The 17137-nt window shown below is 53.6% G+C and overlaps 2 protein-coding genes across 5 annotated transcripts; one reads left to right on the forward strand and one right to left on the reverse strand.

Moving 5' to 3' along the window:
* The first annotated feature begins 315 nt into the window (after positions 1–315).
* Psmb11 (proteasome (prosome, macropain) subunit, beta type, 11) lies at positions 316–4562 on the forward strand. Its single transcript, NM_175204.4, has one exon. It carries the CDS (start codon positions 333–335, stop codon positions 1239–1241), a length of 909 nt encoding a protein of 302 aa, NP_780413.1. The 5' UTR covers positions 316–332; the 3' UTR covers positions 1242–4562.
* A 1674-nt stretch (positions 4563–6236) lies between these two features.
* Positions 6237–17073, reverse strand: Cdh24 (cadherin-like 24). Of its 4 annotated transcripts, XM_030247793.1 has the most exons (13): positions 16227–17073; positions 14350–14667; positions 13877–14171; positions 13574–13693; positions 13333–13500; positions 13010–13197; positions 12327–12580; positions 11339–11475; positions 8656–8777; positions 8465–8576; positions 8053–8301; positions 6630–7618; positions 6237–6539 (listed from the first exon to the last, which is right to left on the reverse strand). In XM_030247793.1, the coding sequence occupies exons 2-12, from the start codon at positions 14548–14550 to the stop codon at positions 7119–7121; spliced, it is 2346 nt and encodes a 781-aa protein (XP_030103653.1). In that variant the 5' UTR covers positions 14551–14667; positions 16227–17073; the 3' UTR covers positions 6237–6539; positions 6630–7118. The 4 variants fall into 4 exon arrangements, with proteins under 4 accessions (XP_030103653.1, NP_955764.1, XP_030103654.1 ...); NM_199470.2 differs by lacking the exon at positions 6237–6539 and having other exon boundaries at positions 6998–7618; positions 16227–16370; XM_030247794.1 differs by lacking the exons at positions 6237–6539; positions 6630–7618 and having other exon boundaries at positions 8112–8301; positions 10901–11475.
* Between the last annotated feature and the right edge of the window lie 64 nt (positions 17074–17137).

Genomic DNA, 17137 nt, shown 5'->3' on the forward strand with positions numbered 1-17137 from the left:
TGCCGGATGACAGACAGGAGACTCCATCGGTGACTCTTGCGCGCATCACAACAGTGGAAGGTCACGCTGACAGGTGGCGTCTTCAGAGTGTAGGAACCGCAGCAGGCTTGCTCTGTCTCCCCTTGGCAGTTCTCTGAGGTGGGTGGAGATCCCTCACCAGCCAATTCCAAAGCCTGATCTGAGACCAAGGAGAAATGAAGCTTAGCTCACATGTCTCACTCCCTGGTTCTGGCTGCAGCCCAGCTTCTCCACAGCGTCCTCCTCCTCCTCCCCATGCTGACCCAGGCCTCAAATGCAGCCCTGCTCCTTCCGATTCTCACTCAGCCTCAGGGATGGCTCTTCAGGATGTGTGCAAGTGGCAGACTCCCGACACTCCCAGACCATCCATTCACTTGCCTCAGGCCGGTGGCTGGGCTGTACCCCGGGGCTGTGACCCTCAAACCTTCCTGCAGATCCATGGCCCCAGGCTGGCTCATGGCACCACTACCCTGGCTTTTCGCTTTCGTCACGGTGTCATCGCTGCGGCTGATACTCGGTCCTCCTGTGGCAGCTATGTGGCATGTCCAGCCTCACGGAAGGTCATTCCTGTGCACCAGCGTCTCCTGGGTACCACCTCTGGGACCTCTGCTGACTGTGCCACATGGTACCGGGTGCTACGGCGGGAGCTGCGGCTTCGGGAACTGAGGGAAGGCCAGCTGCCCAGTGTGGCAGGCACGGCCAAACTCTTGGCAGCTATGATGTCCTGCTACCGCGGTCTGGATCTGTGTGTGGCCACTGCCCTCTGTGGCTGGGACCACTCTGGCCCTGCTCTCTTCTATGTCTACAGCGATGGCACTTGTCTGCAGGGAGATATCTTCTCAGTAGGCTCTGGGTCTCCCTACGCCTATGGTGTGCTTGATCGTGGCTACCACTATGACATGACCATCCAGGAAGCCTACACCCTGGCCCGCTGTGCTGTGGCCCATGCCACCCACCGTGATGCTTATTCAGGGGGCTCAGTGGACCTCTTCCACGTTCGGGAGAGCGGATGGGAGTATGTATCCCGCAGTGATGCTTGCGTGCTGTATAGGGAGCTGCAGAAAGCCCGGAGCTTGGAGCAGGAGCTGGAGGCAAAAGCTTGTGGAATCTATCCTGAGCCTGCCACGCCGCAAGGTGCTCGAGAATGTAAAGAACTCTTTGTGGAGCAAGAGGAGGTGACGCCAGAAGACTGCGCGATAATAATGAAGACTGAAACAATGTAAGAAAGGACAGAACTTGGGGACTGCCAGGACAAGGGACTAGGGGATGAAGCTGCCTTGGCAGGGTTAGTTCTGGGAGCAGCCCCGGGCATCTGGCTCTGGCCCTTTTGGGTTTCCTGCTTTGTTTAAGTTCCCATCCTCTCTGCTTCCCAGAGCTACTGATGTCTCTGTCCAACATGTTCTGATGATACCTGATGGATGGTATTGCCTCCTTCTGCCTCTAAAGTGACTAAACAAACACTCATTGCATGCCTACTTTGTGCCAACTGTCATGCTATGTGCTGGGCCCTCTTTTGTCATTCTACCCCAGTTGGTATTCTCATTTTGGTCCTTATCTGGTTTGTTTTCTCTTTCAGCTGGTCACCTTTTCAACTTGGTCAGGCTGAATGGCCAGGAGAGAGCCTAGTTTAGTGATGGGCTTGTCTCTGCTGGCCCTCCACACCCTGACCCCCACCATGACTGTAATGGCTATAATGATTCCACCTATACTGAGTGCAGTTCCCATGACAGCTTTTGCAAGCATGATTGTTTATTGAAGCTGGGTCAGGTTTAGAGAGTTACAGGACTTACGCAGGTTACAGTAGGTGACAATGTTGTGGGGCTTAAGACACTCTTAATCCTTCCCCAGCTCTCTGCATCTTTCCCTCCCAGCCTCCACTGTCTTGCCTTGTTTTTCTGCCTGCATTGCAGGCTTCTGGGGAATGGGCCAAACCCCTGCCTGTTGTCTGGAGATGAATGAACTCCAAGGAACTCATGGGCTTGGAGGGAAGAGCTCAGAGAAGCTGCCCATTCCCGGTCTCATCTTGCTGTGTTGGTCAGGGTTTGAGCCATGCCCTGTAGCACACACATCCCTGCTCTCTACCCTGCAGATCTCTCCCTGCTTCTTCGCTCCGGCCTCTCCTGGTTGCTCCTGCTGGAGAATGAAGACCAGAGGCAGGGTGCTGTGCCTCTGGTGCCAGCTAGCACATCTGGCCTTCCTGGCCTGCTCTGGACGTCCAGGATTTCAGCTTCAGGAACACCACTGCCTCCTCCTCAGGGCTGGGCATCCAGAGAAAGGGAACCCAAAGAACTTTCCTCTCACCTGAAGCCTCCAGTCCTAAGACTGACAACTGCTTCTCCTTCCTTGACAGTGTGCACTTCGAATTAAGAATTCTTTGAAATCAGACTTAGACTTACAGATTCTTACCCAGACTCTCCAAACTCTGGAGAGTCAAAAGGCAAGCTGGGGAGCCCAGAGAAAATGGAGGATGGGCAGTGGTGATGCACAACTTTAATCCCAGCACTCAGTAGGCAGCAGCAGGCGGATTTCTGAGTTGGAGGCCAGCCTGGTCTACAGAGTGAGTTCCAGGACAGCCAGGGCTACACAGAGAAACCCTGTCTTGAAAAACCAAACCAAACCAAACCAAACCAAACCAAACCAAACCAAACCAAACCAAACCAAACCAAACCAAACCAAACCAAGCCAAGCCAAACCAAGCCAAACAAACAAACAAACAAACAAACAAACAACCCTACAAAAAACAAGAAACAAACAAACTCCCAAACCCAGAGTGCTACAGAAAGGTTCCCAATACATGGGGTCTGGCTTGCAAGCCAGGGTAGAAATCTGGCTATTGGCCTTCAAAGCATCCTTCATCCCCTGCAAACTTCCTAGCCTTGGGGAAGAGATATGATCCTCCAGGAGTGACATCCAAAGGTTAGGGATACTGAAGAAGCAAATGAGGAGAGGTCATTTTTTTTTTTTTTAAGATTTATTTCTTTTAATGTCCTGTTTTCAAACACACCAGAAGAGGGCATCAGATCCCATTACAGATGATTGTGAGCCACCGTGTGGTTGCTGGGATTTGAACTCAGGACCTCTGGAAGAGCAGGCAGTGCTCTTAACCTCTGAGCCACCTCTCCAGCCTGAGAGGTAACTTTTGCACAGGCATAAGTGGGTTCAGATTCATGGCCATTGATGAGGGTCTTATGTCCAGCTGTCGGGGAATGAGTTAAGATAGGCATCTGCACTTCAGTGTGGTGGGCGAGGCATGTGGTGTTGTTCTGTGGAAGAGAGAGGAGCAGCACTTGACTCAGAGCAGCCGCTGCAGCCTGTGTAGCCCAGCGCTAGCCATCATGCACAGTGGAGAGCCACAAAAAAGAGGAGGTTGGGGCGGGGCTGTATAGGAGCCTATGGCTGCTCCTCACCCTGGTCTACTCTGAGGCTTTCAGGCAGTGAACAGAGGCAGGGGCAGAGGGATGGTCTGGGACCTGGGATGAACATCTGGGACCAGCCAAAGGCTGCTGTGCATCTCAATCCCCTGAGATGCTCTGTGCCTCTCTTCTCAGACTGGACAAGGAGGCTAGAACCCTGAAAGAGCAGAACTTGCATCTACATCCGTCTCCTCCTCTCTCCTCTCTCTTCCTTCCATGATCTTATTCTTGGTCTTATTCATGATCTTATTCTTATTCTTGATCTTCATTCTTCTTGGCAGGTGATGAGATATGTAAGCTTACAGGTTTTGCTGATGAGCTTGTATCCCCAAACCCTGTAAGAATTTCGAGGGGCTGAGAGATGGCTCTGCAGGTAAAGGTACTTGCCACCAAACCCGATGACATACGAGTTTAGTCCCCAGGACTGACATGTGGAAAAGGATAGGAAAAAGATACACTGTGTAAATACATGAACCAGGAAAACATTTAAACAGTGTTTGAGGAAATGTTTGTCTTGTTGTTGTTGTTGACTTTAAATATGAGTGTATGCATGTATGCATGTATGTATGTATGCATGTCACATGCATGCCTGGTGCCCACAGAGGTTAGAAGAGGGTATCAGGTCTCCTGGAAGCAGAGTTCTGGATGATTGTGATCCACCACGTGGGGGCAGGGAATCAAACAGGAGGACCTTCTGGAAGAGTCAATGCTAAGTCACCTCTCCAGCCCCAGGTTCCTCTCAGTGTTTTTGCTTTAATGCTTTTTTTAGACTCATGTGCATGGATGGGTATTTTGCTCCATGTATGTATTGTTCCACATACTTGCCTGCTGCCTGCAGGTCAGAAGAGGATATCAAATCCCCTGGAGTCAGAGATGCTTGTGAGCCATCATGTGGGTGCTGTTTGTTGTGAGTTTATAGCCAATCAGCCTCTATCCACATAACAACTTCTTAGTTTTTCTATTTCTAATTTATGCTGTACTTTTGTTTTGTTTTGTTTTGTTTTTCGAGACAGGGTTTCTCTGTATAGCCCTGGCTGTCCTGGAACTCACTTTGTAGACCAGGTTGGCCTCGATCTCAGAAATTCACCTGCCTCTGCCTCCCGAGTGCTGGGATTAAAGGTGTGTGTTACCACGCCCGGCTCTGTTCCAATGATTTTTAAAGGTTGACGCAGGTATCAGGGTGAGACCAAAGGGCCTCCTTGCCTTGACCGCAGGACCCTGATCTCTCTGGTGTCCTGCTTTGGCTGCTGCATCTTCAGTTTCTTAAGACCCTGGAGGGATGGACACACACCTGCTCTTATGCAGGACTCTTAATGCAACTTCAGCAGAGAAAAGAGCCAGCAATGGAGACATGGCTCTGCCTCCCTGTAAGTACCTGGGGGGCTCTTACCCCACTTTAGAGAATTTATTTCCCAAATTATAGACATAAATCTTTATAACAAGCCTTAAAAACACTAGAGCTGAGCAGATATCAACCCTCTAAGCTATTGTCTACATTTCTGTCAATATCCCGGAGATATCACTTGCCACGTCCTGCCTGGGACATGCCTACTCTACCAGACTAGCCCTCAAGGCTGTACTCATGATCAGCCTATCCCATGGTGGCTTTTTCCTTCTCTTCCTCTTTCATCCTGTGGTCCCTGCTTCAGCCTTCAAGCCTGAGAACCAAAGCCCCACCTACCTTTCTTCTACCCAGCTACAGGCTGTAGGCATCTTTATTAACCAATCATGGATAACTTGGAGGGCAAGGTTTATACAACAAAAGCTGGTATAGATGAGGATCCTCTCTCCTCAGAGCAACCAGGTCTTGGGGTACAGAATTTAGCGTTTAAATACAAGCAGCATCTGATCACCCCACTATATCTCCTACCACCTGCTCGGTCTGTTCTAAATCAGCATGGGGTTTGCTTCCAGCTGTGTTCCTTCAATTTCAGCCCTCAGGAGATGCAGGCAGGAGGCCCATTGTGAGTTCAAGGCTAGTGGGGGCTCTACAGTGAGGTCCAGTTCAGCCTGAGCTACACAGTGAGACCCTGTCTCTCCCATCAAAGCAGTTTTCTCCGACTGCCAGCATCACACACTGAGTATGGAGGGTCACAAAGACTGGCTAGGACCCACCTACTGTTGGGTAGCCATAGACCTTCCTGGAGAAGAGGCTCGAGGCTTGTGCTAATCCCAAAGCACAAGTCTCCTTTGCCTTGTGAAGTAGGCACTGGGGATGCTGGCAGTCCCGTCTAGCTGGCACCGTACCTGATGTATTCCACCCCTTCACCCTTGACATCCTGACTCTTCTGTGCTCCATGAAGACACCCTGTGTGCCGGGGAGTGTGTGTATAAAAGAGGAAGTGGCAGGTCCTGGCTGATAGCACTGATTCTACCACAGCCACCCTTTATTAGTGCTCCACACCCAGGCCCGGCTGGCTGTCTTTAGCCCTCTACCAACCCCATTTGTGTTGCTGCCGTTACAGCTGCTGTGGAGCCTCCTCTTTCCCTCTTCTTGGTCTCATGCCTTCACAGGGGCTCCTGCCCTGAATTCCCATTGTTCACGCCTCTCTTGCCAATCCCACAGACTGTCTGAGACAAACGGAAGTGGCACTGAAGAGCCCGTGGTGGGCATGGCGACAGTCATTATCCTTCTCCTCCTCAAATGGAACAGTCCTCACCCTCCTCCCTCTGAGAGAGTCTTAAAGTGGGTACCTCCAAGGAGAAGGAATGAGCCGGGAAGGGGGGCTTAGGCCTTTTTCTACCCTCAGCACAAAGGAAGCTCTGTCCAGAAACCTGAGTGCAGATACAGAAGCGGGCTCCAACTTTACAAAATAAAGTGTTTATTATGAAATTAGAGATGGAGGCCCCTCCCCTTCCTCCTCTTCCCCAGCTGCCTCCCCTTTCTCCCCCCCCCACCCCCCCAATCCCTTTCCCTTCTGGGGCCTGAGAAGCACACAAGACAATGCCCAGAGCTGGGATGCCCAGGGCAGGCTGACAGCTGGGCAGAGACGGCCGTGGGGCTGAAGCTCTTCCCTAGGAGGTGGGCTGGCTCCCTCCTTCCTTCTACTAGAAGCCGATGAAGCCAGGATGAGGCCATGAGTGATGGATGGAACCATGCGGGCAGGTCTGTAAGGAAGAGAGAGTTGGTTTAGGAGCAGAATTGGGAGAGTGGCTTCAGTCCACCAGACTCCTCTGTAGTCAGTCCTGGCCACTGACCTGGAGCAGAGCATCTCCTGCAGTAGGGTGGGGCAGCAGTGGCCGGAAGATTCTCTTTCTTTTGGGATGGATAACAGAAACAAACAAACAAACAAACAAACAAACCACAACAGACAAACCCAAAAAGCCAGTCACAGGGACTCAAAGAGAAGGGAGGGACATGTGGGCAGGAGACAGACAGAGCTTGTGTGTGGGCAAGGGGGGCAGAATCTGAGCGATCGGAATTACGAGACAAAAACAGCCACAGAGTCACAGTGAGAACAGAGGTCGGGGGCAGTTATAAAACCCAACCCCCCCGACAGCGGAGAGTCACAGACAGGGATCCCTGGAGAAACACACAGACCAAGGAGTGGGAGGTAAGAGGGAGGGGGAAAGGAGGGTCATATTGGGCCCCTGGGCTGCCGCCGCCTGCCTGGACCCTGTGGGGCTCACTCAGAGGGCCCGTGTGCGCTACCCCACCGCAGCGCAGCGGCAGGGCCAGGGCCGGCCTCAGGGGGCCGGGGGCTCCTTGGCCCCATACAGCTCTGCCAGAGTGCGGAAGAGTGGACCCCAGTCGTCCAGTGGCTCGGCGGGGCCGGGGACACCGCCAGCCTCACTGCCCGAGCCCAGGGAGCTGAGCGAGCCGCAGGAGGAGCCCCGGCCTTCATAGCCGTACACCTGCACCGAGTCATACGGGGGCACGCTGGGGTCCTCGTCCGCCTCGCGCAGCCGCAACGCCAGCAACTGCACCACATCGGCGGGGCCGGGTGGCCTGGGCTGGCGTGGCGCTCGGGTCCGCGGCAGCACGTCGCGGCGTACCGGCGGGCCGGCTGCTGGAGGAGCGGCTCCATCCGGGTTCTGCAAGGCTGTGATGTCGAAGGCCTCCGTGTCCTCCTCTCCGCCACCCTCGTCATCATAGGTGATGATGTTCTCGCGGACGTCCTCCTCCTCCAGTACCATCAAGGCTTCCTGCTTCTGCCGCCTCAGGGCCACGAAGAGAACCACCAGGGCTGCACAAGAGCACACAGGCCAAGGAGCCAGCTTGTTCCCATGCAGGGCCAGATGAGAAAGCCAGGGCAGTGTGGCCAGAGTTTGCAAGCTCTAGGTCTGACATTTGGTAATCCTTTGTTTGAATCCTGCCTTTGCCCTTTATTTGCTATGTGTGAGAAATTTACGTTGAAAAAAAAAAAACTTTTATCTCTTTAGGTGTTTGAAAGATGAAAATGAAACATCTGTGTCATGCCCAGCACCACACTTGGCACAGAATAAGGGTTTAATCAATTTTTATGGCTAGTTACTTTCATGGATTTGCAGGTCCAGTAATTATGAGGACAGACGTTTTTCTCTTGGACCTTAGTAGGTCATTCATGTCCAATAGACACTGCTTTCCCTCCAGAAAACAGGCCCAGATACCACATCTCGTCCCCACTGTAGCCCGACTCACCAAGAAGGGTGCCCATACATGTGACGATGGCAAGCAGGGCTCCAGTGCTGAGACCGGTGGGCGATAGCTGAGCCTCAGGCCAGCAGGATGCCATGGAGCCATCAGGCCGGCAGCGACACACACTCACAGTCACCGTGGCAGTGCTGCTCAGGGCTGGCTGCCCCCAATCCCAGAGTTCGATAGGAATCAGGTAGGGGGCCTGGCGCGGCGGAGCAGGACGGGAAGGCAGCAGCAGGCTGGCAGAGCCATCTGTGGAAAAAGGAAGGAACGAACATCGCACACAAAAACAAGTGTAACCATACACCTACCCCTCTGATGGGTCCTCAGGTCGGGCAGGGGCAATGGGGCTGGGTCAGGGGTGGGAAGGAGAGGAGGGAAGACAGGCATGGGTGTTGATGCAGAGGCTACCCACCTCGGTTGTCCCGGACTGTAAAGTTGGCATCAGGGCCCACAGGACCTTGAAGGGAGACTTGGCTACTGTTGCCAACTTCATCTCTGTCCAGAGCCCGGATGACCTTAATCAACTGGAAAGAAGATGGAAGCTTTCAGAGGAATGGCTGCTGGTGGCCTTGAGATTCCAACCTGTCTGTCTCCACTGCTTACCTGGCCAGGGGCTGCAGAGTCACATACAAAGATGTCATAGGGCTCAGCCAGCTGGGGAGCATTGTCATTTTCATCCAGGGTCTGGATGGCCACTTGCACGCGGGATGATTGTGCAGAGCTATCTGAAGCCAAAATAACAACATATGTACACCATACACGCACATGCGCCATACCTGGTCAGAGGCATAGATGCTGCATGGCATGTGCATAGAACAACATGAAATAGCATGTGTGATACACGAGCAGCAAACCATGTTTTAAATGGGTGGAAATATACCAAGAACATATGTGTTCACAGAGAAGATATGAATATTATACAATACACATGCAAATACAAAACCAATGATTCACACACACAGCAACTCATGCAAGATAAGCACAGCACATGCATACATGAAGGGTAGGTAGAAGGGACATACAAGGTGTGTGAACAGAAACCATGAAACACATAGTCATACCATAGCATGTGGGTGTTGAAAACAAATCAAACATATATGAAGCAGGTATGCACAGTGAGTGTGGCATATCCTCCATCCTACCCTGGCCCACAGACACATTTTTGCATGCGCACACACACACACACACACACACACACACACACACACACTCGAGTACCATCAAAGGTCTGGGAAGCCATAATAACCACAATTTGTATCACTGAGAGTTGACCTTGTAGGGAGAAGAGCGTCTTCATGGTCTACAGGGTGCAGAGCCCAGGCCCCACCCTAGGTGGCTCCCTACCAGGATCTTGCTTTATTTCTCATTGCCAGGTCATCTTTTGTCTGGGTTTAGGCCAGCCAGCTGGCCCTAGTGACATGGGCTGAGTTCACAGCCCGGGGCAGGGCAGGCTGAGTGGGCTGCTTGGCCCTAAGGTAACTAGAGACAGAATAACATGAACCCAGTCTTTCACTGCAGTAAGGGCCATGGGCCATGAGCCACTCGCCAAAGTCAGGGCGGGGACAAGAACAGGATTTGGCAAGAGCACGAGTAGGGGCCACACATGTACGCAGAGCCACATATAAAAAGCAACCAGCCGGGCGCGGTGGCACACGCCTTTAATCCCAGCATTCGGGAGGCAGAGGCAGGTAGATTTCTGAGTTCGAGGCCAGCCTGGTCTACAGAGTGAGTTCCAGGACATCCAGGGCTATACAGAGAAACCCTCTGGAAAAACAAACAAACAAACAAACAAACAAACAAACAAACAAACAGCAACCAGACCCAAGGTAACAATGCATGTGACATACACCACACGCAGAATCATCTCTACAGATATGCTTGCATCTACAAATACACAGTACTGCCAGAGAGGATATAGCTGCACAGACAGACAGACACACACACATTTAACAGAAGAAGGAAGGTAGAGAGAAAACAGCTCATGCTGCTGACTGACTGACTGGGTCAGACACCTCTGCCATTTATTTTCTGTGTGACTTTGAGGAGTTACTTAGCTTCTCCTTGTGAGTTTCCTCACTGGAAAACAGAGAACTAATCACATGTCCCTAAACGGTTGTGATGACTGAACGAGCCAAACCACTTTTGGTACTTAAAACGATACCTAATACACAATAAGCAATAACTCATCTGTCAGCCAGGCATGGTGGCGCACGCCTTTAATCCCAGCACTTGGGAGGCAGAGGCAGGTGGATCTCTCTGAGTTCGAGGCCAGCCTGGTCTACAAAGTGAGTTCCAGGACAGCCAGAGCTACACAGAGAAACTCTGTCTCGAAAAAAAAAACCAAAACCAAAACCAAAACAACCAAAAAAAAAGAAAAAAACCCCCCAAAAAAACCAAAAAACCAACAACAAAAAAAACAAACCAAAACTCATCTGTCCACAAACACACACACAAAGTATCACCTATAGCTACTTGTATACACCACTGTACACACACAAATACCACAAATATAATTCTATGCAAACATGTATCATATCTAAGTCATAACTATATGTGTGTATATATACATTATATTTTTTCTTTATATATAGGATTCTTATGTACCTCAAGTTGTCCTTGAACTCCTGATTCTCCTGCCTTAGTATCCCTAGTGCTGAGATTATAGTGTGTGCCATGCGGCTGTACACGTCACACATGAACTATAACCATTCCTGAGTACATGCCCATATGAATGTATACATACAGCTCTTTGCTGACGTGTACTGATATCTATATATATACAGCCATAATGCTAATGTACAGTATACAAAACAGCAGGGACATGAACAGGGCATAAGGTGCTACTTACAGAAGGGCGAGGGGCTTCCCTGTCTCGCCAGGGCAGAGAACTGAACCGGGTGCTGCTGATGGTGGTGGGGGCACAAGATGGGCTCCACACAAGGAACCGGCACTCTTGCCTACTTCAGTGTGTGGGGACAAGTCCCTGCAAGGCTTCTAGAAGAGCTCCTTTTTTTGAGGGCTGCTGACACACTCTTGCAAAGTCCTTTTTTGGCCCTGGCAGTTTGTTAACACTTGGGTCGGAAGGTATGGCTCTGGGTTTGAGCAAGGCAGACGAGGCATAAGTGCCTGCTCACGCAGGCTCCCCCACCAGCCCGAGGATGCCTGCTTCATGAGCTGAGGGTCAGGAGCCCAACACAGATGAGGTTGTGGCTGTTGCTACCCCTTCCCCGCCCACATCCAGGGATAGCTCTCTGTATGGTGCTCCTTAGGGCCCAGGGCTTCTCACCCAACTCTGTGGCCAGAATGGTGAGGTTGTGCCAGACACGAGCCTCGCGGTCCAGGCGCACTGCTGTACGGATAGTGCCGTCTTCGGGCTCAATGGAGAAGCAACGTTCTGGATCCGAGTGGGGGAGGATGGAGTATCTAGGGAAGATGGACTGATCTGGGAGGCGCCCCCTCTCCTGCCTTCCCTACTCTCCTCTCTGTTCATCTTGCTGGGCCTCAAGGCTCATCTTGCTAGAGTGTCCAAATGTTTTGAGGAGAGCCTTACCAGCCACTCAGAGCTGTCCCTGCAGTCAGGCTGGACTCCCTGAGAAGCCCTGTTGACATAGGGGGACCGGATTCCACAGGAGTGGAAGAGACACGCCCTGTGTTTCAGACTCGCAGGCTCTGTTCTGGGAACCTAAGGACCCTGTTTCATCCCTGCTCTGCCTCAGACTACCTGTGTGACCTTGGGAGAACTCTTTTGACCTTGTTTAATCAACTGCAAAATGGGAGGGACACCAGCACCCCCTCACAGAGCTGTGTCAGGGATGCTGGCCAGGAAGTTGGAAGAGTGGAGATTAACAGGGTGGACCACGCCAAATCTGAACATCAGCTCTGTTGCCCCACAGTGGGCAAACAACTTAGCCATTCACGGTTGGCACGCAGAACAACTGGCAATGATGATACCTACTTCATAGGGACATTATGACAATTAAATGTTATCGAGTGGGTAAAATGTGAAGCACTTAGGGCATGATCAATAGAGATCCATTTATCAGATGAGAATGCATTTGCTTGGCCTGCCACTAGGAGGCGCCACTCCCGTCTAGCCAAAGAAATAGGTGGAGAGAGGGACTGTAGTTAGGCCTCCAGAGTTCCTCCGGCACTTAGGCCTGCCAACCAGCAAGCTGGCATAAGAAGAGAGAACTTTGCTAAGTGATATGGCTTGTCATGTAGACAGCACACCGTGTATACAAGGAAGCCTTGTCCCAGCTCACAGCCCAGCTAACCTGATGGGGCTGGCGGGGGAGTCCAGGTCACTGGCTGAGATCTGGCCCACCAGGGTTCCAGGGGCCTTGTTTTCAGGTACTGCCAGGTGGTAGGTGGCCTGGGTGAAGGCAGGCGGCTCTGGAGCATCCTGCACAGTCACTCGTACCGAGGCCACATCCTTGAAGGGACCTCGCCGCAGATAGGCTGGGTCGATGAGTGTGTTGGTGGCTTCTACACGGAAGGTGTAAGAGCGACGAGTCTCGAAGTCCAGGGGCTGTGAGGAGGGGAGACAGAGAATTGAGGTACTGGGAAACCGGGGTGGGCCCAGCTCACAGGAGTAAAGTCTCTTTGCATGTGCACCCCGTGCTCAGGAGAGGTGGCCCTGGAGAGGCATGGCCTCAGTGGTCATGGTGAGTGGCACATGGCGTAGCTGGTAATTCTAAAAGGTAAGATTGTTATGATTTCCCCCCAGCTCCAACACAGGGGATCTAAGCGTGGTTGTAGGAAATTAGTTAAAAGCATTGGCAGTGGTGGGGCAGAGCCAGGGGTTAAGCGAGCTGCAGTGCAGGGGGGAGGGAGTCCTCTGTTTTTGTTTTTTTTTTTCTGGTGCTGGGAATGAAATCTTGGTGCATAGTAAGCAAGCTCCCTACCAATGAGCTTCGTACCCACAGCTGCATCTGCAGGTAGCAGGCAGAAAGCTAACCTTGCGGACAGTAAGGAGCCCGTCCTGGCCCTGGGAGTCTGTGCTGATGCTGAAGACCTCTGATCCTTCCCCATTCAGGATGCTGTATGCCACGAGAGCATTATCCCCTAGGTCTGGGTCCTGGGCCTTAAGCCGGCCCACCAGGGTTCCAGGTCCAGCTGTCTCCACCACTGAGAACTGGTATAGACCTCAGGGGAAGGAGGAGGGAAGATGGGTTCTTAAGAGAAGTCTCCAGTCCTCCTCCCTACCCCAGTACTTCCTTTCCCCGGGGTCTGTAGGTAGGACATTAAAGGATTGTTTGGGCACAGAACTGCCCCCCTTACTCTGAGGGAACTTGGGGGGGTTGTCGTTGACATCGCTGAGGGTGACTGTCACTGTAGTGCTGCCTGACAGCCCCCCCATGTGGCCACCCATATCCTTGGCTTGAATCACCACCAAGAACTCCTCTTGGGTCTCCCGGTCCATGTTGGGGATGGCTGTACGAACCACTCCTAAGGGAGAGACACTGGGTCAGGGGTGCTTGTTCTCATGGCTGCCCTGTGAGACTCTCAAGTTCATTCTTACCAGTCTGGGGGTCCACAGAGAAGAAAGGCAGCCCATCCAGCACCGTGTACACAAGTTTGGCACTGTTTCCATAGCTGGGATCGTCGGCATCGTGAGCAGTCACTTGGATTACAGACGTCCCTGCGGGAGAGCCCCATAACCCACTCAGCAGCAGCAAGGCCAGGAAAAGAAGAGTAGACTGAGGGACCCCGCATGTGAAGGAGGCTGAGTTAAAGGAGATGAATTCCAGGGTAGACAACCAAAGCAGATGGAGGAGTAAAAGAACCCCAGGTAAGCTAGGGCACCCAGAACTGGGGTGCTCACCAACATTGGACATCTCAGGCACGGTGGCATGGTAGGGCCCGAGGGGAAACACAGGCGGATTGTCATTGATGTCTTGCACTTTGATGATGAACTCCGATGGGGGTTCCAGGGGCCGGTTAGAGGCACGGTCCACAGCTTGGGCCAGCAGCACATATTGTGCCTTCTCTTCCCGATCCAGGCTCTTGGTCACATGGATATTGCCTGTGGCCTCATCAATCACAAACACAGTGCCTGCCCCCTCCCCGGTCAGCAGGTACTTGGTGCGGCCCTCACCCCGGTCAACATCTGAGTGCAGCTGCAAGAGTCAAGAGAAAGCGGCAGAAAGCTCCAAGTGCAGAGCACACGGGGTTAGAGCCTAGGTTTGGGTGGTACGTGAGGAATGCCAGGGGACCAAGGTCATTGCAGACTGATGAAGTTTCTGGGGCAGGGCCTAAGGGTCTGACAGACTCGTCACGGAGAGGGTTGATCCTTACCTTGCCAATAAGGACAGGCTCTGGACCAGAATATTCCTCAATGACAAAGAACTGGTTCCAGACCCAGCTCCTTCGGGTCCGCAGCAGTGTAGGACCCGAGTGTCCCCTGGACCCTGCCCAGGCTGGGACTGGAGCTGCCAGGCGCCCCATGCAGCCCCAGCCACCCAGCCAGGCCAGCAGGAGCCTCACAAGGCCCCACATGTTTGTAATCCAGCCAGGGCTCTTGTTCACTGGCCCCAGGTGCCGAGGCTGGGCAGGGCCAGGTGGCCCATGAGCTGGCTGGGGAAGACGCGTTGAGGCTACCCCATGGATCCACACCTGTAGGACAGGTAGCTGCTCAGGATCAAGGAAAGCCTGAATCGTACTCTTCTCCCGAATTAGATACCGAAGCCCAGCTCTCTAAGAAACCAGACACCCCACTGCCCAGAACCCAGTCCAAGACAGACAGCCTGAGCCTTCCTCCCAGGCTCTGCCTGGATCCACCTCCAGCCCCTCCAAGCCCATAAATCTCAGGTCGGCCAACTCTGGAAAGCTGTCAGGGAAAAGGAGAGGAGAATGCTGAAGGGACTTGGAATTTCAAATCTTGTTCCTTTTCTAGCCTGGGCACACAGCTAGGGGACTAGAAAAGGTAGATGGACCGACAGAAAGGGCTTAAAACTGAGAGGTTGGTATTCATCAACACACAGCCTTCCTTATCCAGAGGGTCAGGCTCAAAGACAAGGAGTGAGTGCAGCTTGAGTCGGGCTGGACTCAGGAAAGCCTCCCCTGCCCCTGAGGAACCCCACGTCTCCAGACTGTCTCCAGCCCATTCTGCCAGTCTCGGTCTTTAAGGGGAATTGGTCTAAGGGAACAGAGTGGGGCTACATCTGGAAGAATTGGGAACAGGGCTGCAGGCAGTGCAGGGGGACCAAGAGAGGTGAAGTGGAGGCTGACCCAGGGGCCAGAGACAGCGTGATTGAAGGCTTGGGGCCAAGAATCTGGGAGGGTCTGGCAGATGGGGAAGACCAGATGAGAAACAGACAGACCACGGAGAGAGAAGGGCAGCAAGAGAGAAAAGCAAAGACATCAGGGAAGCAGCCTGAGTGTCTGAAAGGCAGAGAGGAGTCCTGGGTACCAGGCTTGGGAACTGGTAGGGGCAGGTGAACCTTTCTCTCTCTCTCTCTCTCTCTCTCTCTCTCTCTCTCTCTCTCTCTCTCTCTCTCTCTCTCTCTCTCTCTCTCTCTCTCTCTCTCTCTCTCTGTGTGTGTGTGTATGTGTGTGTGTGTGTGAGATCAGGCCTCGGAACTTCATTCTGGTAGAGTAAGCTACTAGGAGCAGTAGAGGTAGGGAGGGGCTGCGGGAAAGGAGGTGGAGAGAGAGGACCCTTCCCATTTCTCTCCCTCCTCCTGAAGGGGCCCATGGTCAGGTAGCTGTGCCCCTCCTCCTTCCCCAGAGCAGACACACACCTGACAGGCCGTTTGCTCCCCAGAGAAAAGAAGCCAGAGGGCAGCAGGGGACCAGAGAGGTAGGCGGGACGAAGAGGAGAGAAGGAAGGAAACGGAGGAGTGGGGAAACAGGATAGCAGGAGGGAACGAGGAGAGGAGAGGAAAGGAGAGGGAGGTAATGAGAGAGAGGAAAGGAGAGCGGGAAAAGAGGAGAAAGGTAAAGGAAGAAAAAGGCAGAAGAGGTGGGAAGAGACAGGGCAAGAGGGAGAGAGAAGGGGCAGAGAGGCGGAAGGGTGAAGAAAAATCGGGAGGCAAAGGGAGAGAGGTGTGTGAGATGGGAGAGAGCAGAGCGCGGGAGAACCGAGCCGGCACGGCTCTCAGCCAGAGCGCACCGCAAGCTGCGGACCCCCCGCTGCCCCCGCGAGGATTCCCGACCCGGGCAGGCGCCCTTACCTGGCACTACCGAGGGGCCCGGGACCGCGAACAGCGCCCCGCCCGCCTCCGTCGCTGGCTCCCGGGGGCACAGCCCCAAGCCGATCCAAGCCGGCGCCGCGGCTCCGCTGCAGGTCTGAGCGGCCCCGGCGAGAACAAGGGAGCGAGACGGAGGGGGCGGGGGAAGGAGGCTCCGCCTGCCGAGGAGAGGCGGCTCGCGCGGGAGAGGAGAGCCCTGCCTCCGACCCTCCCCAGCCAGTCCCCGCCCCCGCGGCTCCCGGGCTGCTGGGCGCATACAGATGCGGGGCCCCTCCCGGGCCAGCCCGCAGCACGGCAAGGTACAGGGGTAGCACGGCTAGGCTATTATTCCCAGGGCCTGGCGGAGGAGACTCAACACGATCGGCCAGCACAGCACCTGCGGAGGCACACCGTGAGGCGGGGCGCTGGGAGAGCACTGCGGGAGACCCGGCTTCACGTTCTGGATTCGGGTGCGGCTGCGAGGCTACCGACTCAGGACCTTGTGCGGGTCACGACGGCGAGTTCAGTCAGCTAGGGTGAACTTCAGGATGGCAGGGGAAGCAGGAGTCTAGGGAGCTCGCCAGGGACAGGGGAAAGATAACGGTGGGCAGTGAGAACCTTTTTTGGGGAAGCTCTTTGCAAGATCTAAAGAGTGTGTGCACCCCCTGGTGGCAGTTGTGGGAAGCACCTTGAAGGGCGACCAAATGCCTAATTGTGCAGGGGGACCGGGAGGCCGACCCTGCCGGCTGTTGGGGTACTGCAAAAGAAACAGGCCACCCTATTTCCCAGAGTAAAAAGACATACAGCTTTGGACTGATTAGAGACAAAGTGGGGATGAAGGTTCCCGAGGAAGGCCGCTGCCCCAGAAGAACGCAGATGCCCACCGTCACAGCCATTCACCTTCCCCTTTCACC

This window comes from Mus musculus, chromosome 14 (assembly GCF_000001635.26).
Source record: "Mus musculus strain C57BL/6J chromosome 14, GRCm38.p6 C57BL/6J".
Lineage (NCBI taxonomy): Eukaryota > Metazoa > Chordata > Mammalia > Rodentia > Muridae > Mus > Mus musculus.

Excerpts from the sequence above, each read along its gene's own strand:
- Psmb11 (NM_175204.4), top strand. The coding sequence starts at position 333 with ATGGCTCTTCAGGATGTGTGCAAGTGGCAGACTCCCGACACTCCCAGA.
- Cdh24 (XM_030247793.1), bottom strand. The coding sequence starts at position 14,550 with ATGTGGGGCCTTGTGAGGCTCCTGCTGGCCTGGCTGGGTGGCTGGGGC. Across the intron at positions 14,172-14,349 it reads AGCCTGTCCTTATTGGCAAG|CTGCACTCAGATGTTGACCG; the intron begins GTAAGGATCAAC and ends TGACTCTTGCAG. Across the intron at positions 13,501-13,573 it reads CTCTGTGGACCCCCAGACTG|GAGTGGTTCGTACAGCCATC; the intron begins GTAAGAATGAAC and ends TCTCTCCCTTAG.